The 14,280-nt window shown below is 41.7% G+C and overlaps 1 protein-coding gene across 3 annotated transcripts in view; it reads right to left on the bottom strand.

Annotated features, from left to right (window-relative positions):
• The window catches only part of CRB1 (crumbs cell polarity complex component 1), a 289,562-nt gene that overhangs the window by 35,393 nt on the left and 239,889 nt on the right, over positions 1–14,280 (bottom strand). For 2 of the 3 annotated variants that reach the window (XM_057531778.1, XM_057531788.1), the window contains 5 exons: positions 13,347–13,894; positions 11,786–11,951; positions 5,152–6,058; positions 2,472–2,600; positions 1,303–1,335 (listed from right to left, as the gene is read on the bottom strand). In XM_057531778.1, coding sequence (XP_057387761.1) covers positions 1,303–1,335; positions 2,472–2,600; positions 5,152–6,058; positions 11,786–11,951; positions 13,347–13,894 — 1,783 coding nt within the window. The remainder of the gene's footprint in view (positions 1–1,302; positions 1,336–2,471; positions 2,601–5,151; positions 6,059–11,785; positions 11,952–13,346; positions 13,895–14,280) is intronic. The other variant, XM_057531784.1, reaches the window with a different exon arrangement.

Here is a 14,280-nt window from a genome sequence, read left to right as displayed (position 1 = left end):
ACCCAATCACTCCCCAATCACTCACCATGTGCCAAACCCCCTGCTAGGCCTTGGGATAGACGGGTAACTGAGGCGTCTTTCTTACTTTGGGAAATTCATACAAAACCTCAGCTTCGGGAATCTCTATAGAGCAGCTCACACGGTTGAAGTCCACTGTAAACAAGTTTTCATTCCCCACCTCCTAAGAGGTAAGCGTGCATGCCTGGGTCATCCACTAATCCCTGGTCTCAAACTGAAGGGATGAGGTGGAAGGTTGAGCAGGGCCAACCCAAGGCATACAGGGAAAAAGATTTCTTCCCAGAAAAACAGCTCCTTATCCCCTTAGATACCAAGCATAGCTGAGGCATTTTGTTTTCCTTTTTTGGCTTAGGCCTCTGGGCTGGAAGGAGGCTCCCCTGATTAGACCAGAGCATGACGTGGCGGTCCGAGGGAGCCTGCCGAGTACTGCCTGCCCTGGGCGGGCCAGGGTGTTCACGGCATCCATCGCGCACAGCCTGCCAGGGGGACAGCACGGAGCTGGAGGTCTCACCCGACAGAGGAGAAGGCAGTTGGTTAGAGGACAGCTTTTCAATATCTTTGGACTTCATGGAAGTCACATCCCCCTAGGCCTTGGGAGACTGCCCAGTATTTTCTAGCTTTCCTCCAGCTATTCTTTCTCTGTTTCTTATCTACTTCTCTTTTGAGCTGAACAGTGCACAATATACACACAATCATTATAAACATTATTGGAGCTTTCATTAGAGGTTATGAATAGGTAGAAAGTCAAAACAAATAAATCCATTGGCATCCAGTGCATTAACTAATGACGGAGAGGGACTTTGAAAGCACAGAATCCATGGGACATGTGTTCACTATTTTAGAAATCCATTTTCAGTAGAGAAGTTTATCTGGATGAAAAGACTCCTGGGAGAGGAACAGAAATGCTGAGCTTCCTTTTTTTTACCACATTTCAAGCCAACAATTTGCATTTAAATGCCAGATCCCTCTCTTTTTTTTTTAAAACAAATAAACGTTGGAGGAAAGGGAAATGTTTGTTGTAAATAGGAATAAGGTGTGAGTAGCGGAGAAAAATAAGCCAAGGCTTTGAGTGAGTTCTACGCATTGGCCATTAAGCATTAAATGGTGACGTCGAAGGCTGGACGTAACCAGCACTTAAATACGTAGCTAAAGTGTTGTTCGAATTTTAGGACAAGAAAATCTTTGCAGTGTTTTTGATATATGTGGAATTGGAGGCCAACCGAATGGTCTCTGGGTTAATAATACGGTGCAATGAAAAGTGGGACGTGACTCTCGGCTACACACCTCCGTGCACGTGGATACTCGGACCGCCTGTGCCTTGAATAAAAGAAAATTCAAATTAATCCAAACTCTAGTTGTTGTGGAGCAAAAATATACCCATTATTTTATCAACTACTCTTTTGGGGAAAATTAATTCAGTCGAGATCTCTTTGTCCAATGTGTTGGACTTGAATTGATCTAATTTGTTCGGAGGAAGTTTGATGAGAGATCAGTATTATCTTACCCTGGATGATATATGAGATGGAGGAGAACTCTTTCCCTTTTCTTTTAAGTGTTGCAAGTAAAGATTTAGTCATACATTTATGCCAGCACATCTACAGGTGAGCAGAGGCTTTGAAGGCAGTGCGACCTTGCAGCAGCACGTGTCTGGATTGGCACCTGACCTGTCACTTAACCTCTTGGCTTCCGTTTACACAAATGCAAAATGGAAATAATAACAATTAGACACAATAATAACAATTTGTCCGGTGCCTGGCATAGCACTAGAAAAAAATGGCTAAGTATCTGTTACCTGCTGTTATAGTATCTCTACCTTGTAGAGCCCCAGTTTGTTACCATTCTGGGAACATTGATCCCCTTGGGAACCCGATAAAAGCTACGGAATATGCACCTTCTTGCACTTGACCTCACCTCGGCCAGTCAAACGCATATGCAAATTTGCCTGCATGTTCAGCAAGTCACAGACTGAAACCAGCGATCAACCCCATACCGACAATCCCGGCATAAGGTACAGCAGAGCTGAAGGGTTTCTCTGGGAAAGGTAGATTCATCTGGATAAAGTGTGTATACTTTTAGGGTTGAAGGTAATTCTAGGGGCAATCTTTAAGGTTTATTACATTTTACCTTCACCAACAACCGTGTTTGCATCATGTACTAGAGTTAGTGGGACAGAAACACGCATCCAGAAGTACCTCTAAGAATAAACAATATCACATTTTACAGTTTTCGAAGACATATTTCCTTAGTTAAGTCTTGGCTAAAAAAGTGTTCTTGACTTTGACCTAAACTGTAATTTTTCTTCTTTTTTATTGTTTGTCTCTGTCCGGACCTATATTTCAGCATGGATTTTCCTATGGGAACTGAGATGAAAAATTAGAGGAGAAATAAACTTTGCATAATCTCGCTGCTGTTCAGCCCAGACTTTTCTCCTATAAAGCTCTGCTGCGACTCACCATTCCCCAGTGAAACCCGGCCAGCATACACATTTTACTTCACCCTGGAACTCTGAGCAGTTGCCGCCGTTATAGCACGTGAGGTTGGTCTTCTCATTCCCACAGACTGCTGAGGGTAATCGGGTGTATCTAGAGAGAAAAGTAAGAGCCACACTGCTCATCTTGTGCATTTCATTTATGGAAACGTTTTAGAAAAGTTCATGTATATAGTCAATGCCAAACTAACTAGGTACTCAGGCTGGCTGAGCCACAAATGCTTAACTGTGCTGTTTTGTTCCAGAATCACCTTCTCAGTCCACAGCTCCTGCTGGAGGCCTGCGCTGTACGGAGCATGGCTATCCATCTTCCACTGCTACCCAGTGTTCGTTCGTGAGATAAGATCTAGGCCGGGGGTGGCAACAAATTTAGCGCCGGAGAGAAACTTGCTATAGCTAGGCCAGAGGAAAATTGCATCTCTATAAAGGCCAGGAAAGAAAGGACAGGACTCTGGTACCCAAGCCCTCATGTGATTTCTCCGTTGCCTTTCACAGCTGAACTCCAGTTGCCCTGCCAACACTTGCTGCCCCCATCTAATAACACACAGCTCAGCAGAATGCAAGCCAAGTGCTGTCCAGGAGGCTTGTACACGGCACTCAGTGGTGACCACATGTGAATTCTGAGCTTGGCTCTTTTGTTCATCAACAGAGCTGTATATATTAAGGAATCCTTATAAGGGGCAGAACAAATTGTTAGAAGCTAAGCAGAACTTTACTGTGTGATAAAATCCAGTGGTGTGAAGGGACTGGTTAAAAAGATTTTATGGTGCTCAGGTCCTTCGACCCACTGTGCATGTTATGCATGGAATTGGATACATAGTTAATATTCAGGAAATATCAGATGAATTTAATTTGTCCTTCTGTGCGCGCTGCAGCTAACATGGAGAAACCGGTCTATATGATGTTAAGTGTGTCTCTTCCCACAAGAGCTAATCAATTCGACTTTAAAAAGAAAATATCGTTAAGGACTTTTCAAAGGAGCCAAAAGTGTCAACCAGCGTTGAAAGAGGTCAATCAGCAATGCAAATATGAAGCTTTGTATACATCAAATGTTCAATAAACAATTTTGAATCTCATTACAAAGTACTCTTGAATCAAAATTTTAATCTTTGAAAACTTGACTTTGATGAATCAGGCAGAAAAAATACTGGAGCACTGGTTACTGGGGCATATATGTTTATTTTACTTATCCAAAGTCACCATGGCAGTACTATTAATTTTGATCCTGAATGTCTTTTGCTTTTAAGCATTCAGATTACCTGTTGGCAAATGAGTCGGTTAACTCATGAGAAGTGACATTTTATTGGAATGTCAACACTCAGCACCTAACCCTGTGTCATGCCTCCACAGACTCTGAACAGCAATAAATGTCACGGAGACAAATACATCTCCTTACAGGTGTGGCTACGTATTCTGTCTACTAGGAGATTCACCCAGCGAAGGTACCGCTTCTGAATCAGTGTAACGTCTGCAGGCTGCCAGCCAACTCCGGGCCTTCCCGCCCACGTTCTGCAATCTATTGCTTGCTAGAAATAACCGTCTCACGTGCCTGTAACAACTCAATTGTTTAGTGAATTCAAAACAAGTATAAGTTATAAAAACAATAATGAATTCTACTTACATACAAATACTAAAGCAGTGTGACTTGGCAGGAAAATACTCATTCCTGTTTCTATTTATATTACATGAAACGGATATGACTGCCAGAACTAAGTTTTATAGTTTTAGAAAAAACTGTGAAATGCTTTGAAATGGGCAAAAGAGATCACTGGGTATTCTTTCAATGGAATGCTGGGTGTTATATAAAAGACCCTCTAAGATTATCTGATTTTTCTCATGTGTATGACTCAGGTTTTCTTTACCAAGCTAGTTCACAACTCTGTAAGTTGTAGAAAATTATAGTAATACTAATGGATCTTGTTCACTGAAGTGCAAATGAATTTGAAGCGATACAGTCAATTGTCACACTGTAGAAATAGTGTGGTTCAAATACTAATTTTGTTGCCCTATAGGCTATTACACAATTTTGCATTTATTGGTAAATTCATTTCCTCATCCCTATTTACAAGTGTGTATATATATTATATGGACATATTTATGTATATGATTAGATTATCCTTTGACATTTTGATTTTTATCTTACTGGTTCCCTCATTAATTAATGACAAAGTCATCAAAACGTTCATTCTGAGAGTCATGATTTCACATTTTTGAAATTATACTTTAACATAGTCTTTTCAGAATTATATGAGTTTACCTGCCTGAAATACCCCAGAGCATTCTCTTAGCGGTAGGAGTCATGCTTCCTCCAACAATACTAAAATTCAGCTCTTGCATTTGTTGTAAAGGTTATTTGTTTCCTGAGGCCTTAAGGCTGTCAGACTCTGGGGCTGCAGTTCCTGAGACATTCTAACAGAGATGACTGAGAAAACATTTTGCTCAAAGTCTGGTCCAAACCCTGCCCCTCCTCTTTGTAGAACATGCCAGCAGGTGAGATCCTGCCTTCGCAAGACCAAACTGTGATGGCCGTTGACTGTCACCCCCTGCTCGGCACAGCCTGTATGTTCACACCTGGGCGGAGAGCTTTCCAGTTTGAAGATGTAGAACACAGCTCCAAACACACTTTATGTGGATATTATGCTCACCTGCAGAATCTTCCTGTGAAATTTCCAGGACAGCGGCAAGAATAGCCACTGGCGTCACTGACGCAGGTGGCCCCGTTTGCACACAGGTGACTCTGGCAATTGTCTACATCTGATTCACAGTTCACACCGGTGTAGCCAGGCTCACACCTGCAGTGATAGCCTGCAGCTCTGTCGGAGCAGTTGCCATGGATACAGGGGTTTGAAAGGCATTCATCAATGTCGAGTTCACAGTGTGCCCCTGACCATCCCACGGGACAGGTGCAGTGATGAGAACTGTACGTGTCTTCACAACGTCCTCCATGCGAGCAGGGGTCGGGATTGCAGGCGTTTAACTGCAAACAGCCAGTAACCACTGGATGTAAGGAGATTTTGAGAAACTGCTCCTCCTGGGGTTTCCTAATGAAACCATGAACATTTTCAAAGTAAGAGAGATAAATGCCACTGATTTCTATTGTACTTAGACACCCTCGCAGGCCCTGCGTGTTGTCACTAGCTCGCTCACCCACATAAATGTTTATATCATCCTTCAGGAAGTTGAGACTCCCAGTAGCAACTGCGCTGGTCACAAGAGGGGTTCGTTGGTCCACTTGCATTTGCCACCTGGAAGCCTGGGCCCGTGGGTCTGTCATGGAGAGAGTCACTTGGTGCCACACGCCATCACTCACTGACTGCAGACTCGTCAGGCTCAGCATGTAAACACTGTTGCCACTTTGCAGCTGAAATAATAACTGGGAATCCCGAATGCTAATATTAAGGAATTCAGGCTCCTTCTCTGCGTGCAATATGATCGCATTTGCATCCCTTGTTCTGAAACCAAATGTGATATTGGTGAGTTCTCTGGTAATATTCCCATTGCTCCTGAATAATATCTCACTGCTTTGTCCATTAAAAACAGCATTTGCAATACCTAAAGAGAGAAGGCAACGCCAATCAGCAACTTTACTAAATCTGTAATGTTTGCCTAAGTACCGTTATTGACATTAATGATCATCACGATACTACAGTCATGTACTGATTGTTTGATACAGGCTAGGCACTCTGTTAGTTGCTTTTATATTATTTTTAGTATAAAGTTATCGAATACAGGTTCATTATTATTATCATCTCTATTTCACAGAAGAAGAAATTGAGACTCACAGAGGTTAAGTAATTTTCTCACGGTCAAGTGGCTAATAGATAATTAAGCCAGGATGTCAAACCTGGGTGGTCAGATGCCAAAACCCAAATCATTTATTTCTTTTCCGCTGAAATGCAGTACCTTCTCATGTTATTTTACAGCTGCTCCCACAAATAAAGCATTGGTTACCCATTTTACACATAAAGAAATCGAGCACAAAGAACTCACAAGTCTAGCTATAAACTGGGCCTCAAGTGACACAGTTAATTAACAGTGGAGTCTGGCTTCTGAGTAAGCTGACCGGGAGGCACTTAAAAGTAGCATTCTACACGACTGATTTACTACCTGGCAAACTCCAGTTACGTGCCGAGTTACCAATCTGTGCCTAACTCCAAGTAGCATCCTGTGGCTGGGCGAAATTATACAACCGTACCCTCCGCTCTAACACACGCCCGCATACATGTGACCACGTGGGACCACACCACTTTTGGGCAATCTTATTGCATTTTTCTGTTAGACTGTTTTTCCAATTCCACAGGATCACTCGTTCACAGCTTGCTGTATCTCTTAAAATATCTAACCCTATCTGTTTATGATCTCCTTTGTCACTTTCTTGAGAAAACAGGAGAAAGAAGAACTGCTTCAATTTCCCACCTAATCTGTAAACCTAACAAATCTGGATCCACTCTGCTTTCCATTTGTTATAATGATTGCCTTGTCCTTATTCTCATCTGTACAATAATAGAAAAAAGATCTCCTGTTCTCTGCCCCTGGCTCCTGACACAGGGTTTCTAAAACCCTGGTGAATTCCTAAGTGATAAGACCGTTGCACAGGGAGCATCTTTGTTCTAATGAGACAGCGACTCTGGGTGGGCTCCTGGATGGAGCCTGGATGCAGGCTGGTCATCAGGAAGACCAAGCCATGATTAGAAGCTTGAAATTGTCAGCCCCAGCCCATCCTCTGGAGAAGGAGGAGTGCAGAAAACAGAGTTAATAGTTGGTCACGCTTACATAAGGAAGCCTCCATAAAATCCCCAAAGCATGGGGTTCAGAGAGCTTCCAAGTTGTTAAACATACCCACGCTGGAATGGTCATGCACCCCAACTCCTCTGGACAGAAGCTCCTACACTGGGGACCCTCCCAGACCTCGCCCTATGTATCTCCTCATCTGGCTGTTCATCTGGGACCTTTATCATATCCTTTAATAAACTGGTAAACAATTAAGGGTTTCCCCGAGTTCTGTGAGCTGCTCTAGCAAATTAATTGAACCGAGGCGGGGGTCGTGGGAGCCTCAGATTTATAGCTGATCGGTCAGGAACACAGGTGACAACCTGGACTTGTGATTGGCATCTGAAGTGCAGTGGGGCGTCTTCTAGTGGGACTGAGCCCTTAGCCTGTGAGATCTGACACTATGTCTGGGCAGGTAGTGTCAGAGTTGAATTAAATTGAGATAACCTGTAGGACACCCAGCTAGTGTAGCAGAAATGCTTGGTGGGGGGACCCCCGTGTATCAGGTGTCAGCAGTGCTGTGCGTGTATTCCTACTGTGGGTTTTCCCTACTCAGGTGGGAAACTGTAGGTGCTCCAGCACACATCCAAGGGCAACTCTCCCAGTCACGCCTTGGGTCCCTTTCATTTTCACCTTTTTGAGATATTACTTCTACACGTAACCTCTTTCTGTTCTGCATCATCATTTTCCCTCCCTTTCTGTTGCTTCCCATCAGAATAAGAATATGTTGTAATTGCTCCAATCTTAAAAAATAAAAACACAGGCAAGACCCAAGAGCACTACCCTGACCTCCCTCTACCCTGTTGCTTTCTTATTTCTCTAGTTCCTTTTCCAGCAAAACTTCTCCACATAGTTTTATATTCACCTTGTCTCAACTTTCTCATCCTCCATTTTCTTTTTAATACCTTCAGCCTTGTTCCCCATCACGTCCCTCAAACCACTCTTGTCAAGGTCACGGTGACCTCTGTGTTACCCGATCCAGCAGCCAATTCTCTATTCTCATTATCTTCCAGCTTTCAGTAGAAATTGACCTTAAGATACTGTCTTTACCTCATGTGTCGGTCACCACACCCAACCTCAAACACTTTATTATACAGCCTATTCCAACCACTTCTCAGTGTCCTGGCTTCTGTTGCTCTGCAGAGCAATGTACCAACCATGCCTTAGCTCAACACCTCCACGGTTATTATCACATCTAGAAAGGATTCCTAAAGCCTAAACATGGAGGACAGAGTTTATGTGACCCAACCCCTCACTCTCCAATCCCATTTCCTGCCACTCTTCCTCATGCATGTGCTACAGCCACAAAAACTTCTTGCTATTTTTTGAAGACGCCAAGCTTGTTCCCAAACCAGCCCTTTTACACTTGCTGTTACTTAGACATGATATTGGCCCCCGATCTTACCATACCGGACTCTTTCTCAACAAAATATGTGCTCAAATGTCACCTCCTCCGAGATGCTTTCCCCAACTATCCAAGTGAAAATGTTCCCCCCACCCAATCCACTCTCTTTTTAATTACTCAGCTTTATTTTCTTCATAGCATCTTGTAGTTATTTGAAATTATATTGTTAACTTTCCTACTTGTTCCTTGTCTGTCTTTCCTCACTAGAACACGAGCTTTTACAAGATCACGGAACTTCTCTGTCTAGGTTCTCACTAAACCCTATGCAGGGAACATTGCCTGGCAGAGAACAGGTGCTCAGTAAATATTACTAAATGAATAATCTATAAAAATAACTCAATCCTTAATTCTGAAAAGTGTTAGAAACCACAGCAGGAGTAAATTCAAGGGTATCGTTCAAGTGTATCATTTGACTGGATTAACATTTCACTTGATTTTATTGCTTTTGACTGTGGTGTTTTTTCCCAGCAAGTTTGGGGTTGGGATTAGGTGGAAAAGAGCAAGAAGTGTCTCATTACATGGTTTTGCATAAATGTTAACATGACAAATCTCAGTAGCCCTCCAACTCCTGAAGGAAGAATACTGTCTGTCATGCTGTATAAGCTAGTTTCATTGACAGACTGAGCATATGGAAATCACTTCTTGTGATCTGAGTAAAAACCGCAGTGCACGTTAACATTTATACTTTGCCTTTTCTTCAGGGAACTTTATCATAATAAACACACCTGTATCTAAGGTAGGTTGTAATTTTTAATTGTCTGTTTTTGGATAGGATACAGAGATAGAAATGATTAAGTACTAAAGGCAAACTCGGGGTAATGCACGAGCTATACTCTCAAGAGTATGTTATTCTAGCAGAACTATCTTCTCAACACATCTCACTAGAAATAAATACAATAGTGTCATGAAGTCACATCAAATGAAAATTATACAAAATAGCAAAAGTGAATGCTAGGGTTTATACCTATCAGTTAGGAAATTTTCACCCCTCCTACTAATTTACATTTTCTCCCTTCATTAAGATAAGTCATACTTAAAAAAATGTTACTGAGACTTTTTGAAAGGTCAGAGGCAAACTTTTCCACTTTCTGTAGTGGCAATGCAGTAGCAGAGAAGATCATTCACACCTTTCTGACATGGGGCATCCAAATCCTTTATGTGGAGACGGAGGGCAATACGCACCCAGGGTATGGTTCTTGGACTGCCACTGTTTTTAGAAACCCTACTCTTTTTTTTCCCTGTGAAAATGTTCAAAATGATTTAAACCCTATTGTAGAATATAACTGGGACTGAGAACTTGAGTATTTCTGTCAAAAGATTAACAGTAAAATTAATAAGTAGTAAACTATTTTAAACAAGCAATTCAGAGGGCAGAGCAATGGAACAGGTGTCATTAAAGTTCTGTGTCATATTAGAGGCCTGATTTCATTCTTTACACAAATTCATCATGCTTTATTCATGTGTGTAGCATATTATTTCTTAAATATGAAACATAAGAGTATGTGTATTCTTTTAGAAACCGCCCCCCCAAGTATATACACTGTGCAATACACTTCACATACCATTTTGATATATGATTTTAAAATACAGAAACATAAAAGTAACTGTATTCTCATTCTCAGCCACTTTGGGGCTTGGTTGCTGATTTGGGCCTCAGGTCAATCTACCCCCTAGCTCCAGACCATTATTTTAGTGCAGTGTTTTCCAAGGTATTTTATGTATTTTTTTAAATTGTATGCAGATAATGTAATTTAAGTCTAGAGCAGTTAAGTGAAAATACTGAGCTAAATTGAAGAAAAATATATATTCATTTAACAAATATTTACTGACAACCTCCTACATGTTTGGCACTATTCTAAGTGCTGAGAGTAACGTGGGAAACCAGACAGAAAATCTCCTTCCCTTTTGAAACTTATATTCCATCGAGGAAAAGATGATGAACAAGTGAACAAATACCTGTGTAACAAAACATCCAAGGATGATCAGAGCCAGGAAGAAAAGTAAAGCCAGGGAAGAGGGCACTTGGGTAGAAAAGGGAAGGGAGGGATGAGGCCCTTGGGAAGCTCTGGGCTGAGAGAGTTCAGGGTAGAGATGGTGACGGTGCATGGGAGCTAACTGCTGGGTGAAAGAACACTGGACAGAAGGACATCGGGCGCACATTGAGGACAACTCTTAGAGGGCTTCTCCCACTATGAAAGGAAGCAGGAACATGGGATGGTGGCTGGTGGGAATGGGAGGGATATCAAGGGAAATAGTTTGCAATGAGGAAATTTGACAGTATGTTTATATACTGAGGGGGAAACTGATGATGCTGGTGGGTGAGAGAAAAATTTCAGAAGCAAAATCTTTGAACAAGGGGAAGAGATTAGAATTGAGTGCGAACATAGATGGTTGGCTATAGACTGAACTGTGCGTTATTTGAACTAGGAGAAAAGACATACTATAAATAATAGTGTGGCTACTATGTAGACCTGTCCAAGTTGTAAAGATAGTATTCAAATTGCTAACATTTGGGAAACTCTGTTCAGTAGTACTGAATTTGGGCAGGAAAACCGTTCAGATTGAGGGAAATACTCATGGCAAACATCAATCGAGTGCCTACTGCGTTTGGCTCTCTACACACGAGGTCATATAATCATCACACACACACCCAGAGTTACCTACTTATCAAGTAGACGTTTTATCCTTTTCTTACAGAGGAAGCTTCAGATTATGGAGACGTATGAATTGCCAGAAGCCTCATAGTTAACCAATGACAATGTGCTCACACTGGCACTTTCACTCTGTATTGCCAGTAACAAGAAAAGAAAAGCCAAACATCACCCGGTTAATTCTTTCTCTAGAAATTAGTCTTAAATGATCAAGGATCTAGGCTTGGTGCTGCTATGGCCGCCGTTTCCCACTCAGAAACCCAGGGGCAGGCTGAGGCTACTTTGGCTTATTACACTCCCATTAGGTTTGTTATACCACTACTCGCGTAGGGAGAAGCAGCTACATGTTTCTCTGCTGAGCTGGAGTTGTCTGTATTCTTTTTCTGGGTTGACTCATGGAACAACTGAAATGCCCAGCTGAACTGGATGGTGATAAGTTTGAACTGCACTTACATTCAAATCCTCGAGGCACCGCCTGGCACTGGGCCCGGGGAGGACACGGGCTGAGTTCACACCAGCGAACCTCCTGGCAAGCTTTCCCGGCTGTGCTCGCAGGGCAGGAGCAGGAGAAGTCGTCCCACAGGGAGTGGCAGATGCCTCCGTTGTGACAGGGGTTGGGCTGAGCAGACAATACATCAAAGGCATAAGAAGTTCTGGCAACTAAATATGGAAAAGACCCCGTTAATCTGTGAATGCTAATTTCCTACATATTTACATTTCGAACTTTTTATATCCATTGGCTGATAAATAGAATAAAACCTACTGCTACCATTGAGAGAGAGGAAAAGGGAAATAAAGAAAAATATATAATACTGATCTCCTGTAGCACAAGGAGGATTTTCAAAGGTGTAATAATATTCTCTGTAATTTATAAATTACCAGGCACTTTCACTGTCACTAATGATCGTTTGAGTTAGAGACTTTTCCTCCTGTTTTTACTGGTGAGGAAACTGAGGTCCCTTTCGTTGTCCAAGATTCTATTAACAGTCAAACAGCGAGGTTGGTACTTGGATCCTCTGGGTCCCCAGAGGAGCGACACCACCTCCCCTCCAGCTCTGCCTCTGAATCAGAAGCGTATCATAATTTGAGTTCTCACAAGGTGTCTCACAAAGTGTTCAAAACGGAAGTATTGATAAAGGAATTTCTGAGAGCTCCGTCTTTATTTATGCCCATTCCACTGTTAACATGTGATCTAGGCTAGTGACCCAACCTTTTTAAACGCCAATTTACTTCTCTGTAAATAACATCAATGGAGAGAATAAAAATGCCTGCTTTGCACAGTAGTCCTTCCACAGAATGAAATGGATTGATCCATGGAAAATAGTGCCAGGCACATGGGAGGTGCCCCTATAGTAATGCTACAATGATTCATTTTTATATATTTAGAAGCAAGTCCAGTATACGGCAATAGCTGGAGCTCAATAAATATTCAACAGATATAAATGCCTTTCCTTTTTTTCCTCTGAAAACTCATGCAGAGCTGACAAATTTACATATTGAACTAGCTTTCAGAAGAGCATACAAAATATACAAAGTAAAGCATGGGCTCTGAGTAATTATATTACGGAAAATTTCAAATCCAACTCCCAGAAGGAAGTTACCTCTCAGATTTTTTTTCCTTATTGACTTAGTAGATGTTCAAAACAATGGTAGGTGGGCATTTAAGATAAAGTTAATTGTATCTTCAAAATGAATTAATTCAGTTAAACCTCTGGGATGCCATTAAGAATCTGGGAATTAAAATACAATTATTTTTAAGTCATTTGGTTGTAGAAGATGTAGATATCTTGGTTGGTTAAATGGACCATAATGGCAATAAGATCAAGGCCGTACTTTCATGGCTCAACATAAATCCCTGAGTCCTGCTGGGAAAGTATGGATGAAGCATTATTCTACGGCTGGTGGGTCAGTAACACCATATTCACATACAAAGAACAGTTATAATAAATTATCTATTTAACAAAATGAAACTTTTAGCACACACTATGGACATAGTTGGTATGAATAATCCTACCTCACACAGGTTGTCTCCGGGACAGCCTTGGGTCACATTGACAAGAACTGCATCTTGGGCTGCGTTGCTCGTTGAATTTGGGAAGAATTCGAGATTTTCGTTGTTTAACCTTATATCTTGAATACAGCCTTTGAAGAATCCACCATTAACTTCAGTATCCTGTCTGTCAGGCAGTCCACCAATGTAGAGGACGTCTCCTCTTTGGAGTCTCCACGTAGGAGCAGAAATAAATCCTAGGTTTTGTGACGACTGATACAGTTCGATTCTATTTGGCTTGATTTTCAAAGATATCAAGTGGACATTTCCATCGCTGAGAACAAATTTTACTAATGATTTGGGAGAACCTGGAGTCAGCATTGCTAGTCTGCCATGCTCTAGCCAAACACGGATGTATTGGCAAGTGCCGTTTTCCAGAGCTAGAAGCAAGCCCGATGGACGATGTGTTCGAACAAACATGGAGAGCGTGAAGGCCTCTCCGTAGCTCTTGTCAAGATGGAAAGCAGCATATCCAGTGGAGTCGTCTTGGCCAAATCTGCCTGCCACATACGCTTTAATAGAGGAGGAGAGACAAAGAGGAAACATCTGAAGACCCACAAGTAATGCATATATATATATATATACATATATGCACAAATACATTCATATTTTTAAAAGTTCAAGACAGGCTTATTCAATAGAATAACAATTTGAAAAGCCATCCCTGACTTTCTGAACTTCTGAGTTTACTTTATTCTGAAAATAACTAGATTTTGGTTTATAGTTTATAGTGGAAGTCCACTGATCACAATGAGAAAGAGAAGATTTCTGCACCGATAAACTTTTGAACCTCTTCCTCACTGCCCTAAAAAGGTGGGGCTTAAACGTGGAATATCAGATACTACTGCACTCCAACTTGATTTGGAGAAACTTGGGGAGCAAGAGCTCTTCCTGCAAC

This window comes from Balaenoptera acutorostrata, chromosome 1 (assembly GCF_949987535.1).
Source record: "Balaenoptera acutorostrata chromosome 1, mBalAcu1.1, whole genome shotgun sequence".
NCBI lineage: Eukaryota > Metazoa > Chordata > Mammalia > Artiodactyla > Balaenopteridae > Balaenoptera > Balaenoptera acutorostrata.
Note: the sequence above shows the minus strand (reverse complement) of the source record. Positions and strands in the feature narration are given on the sequence as shown.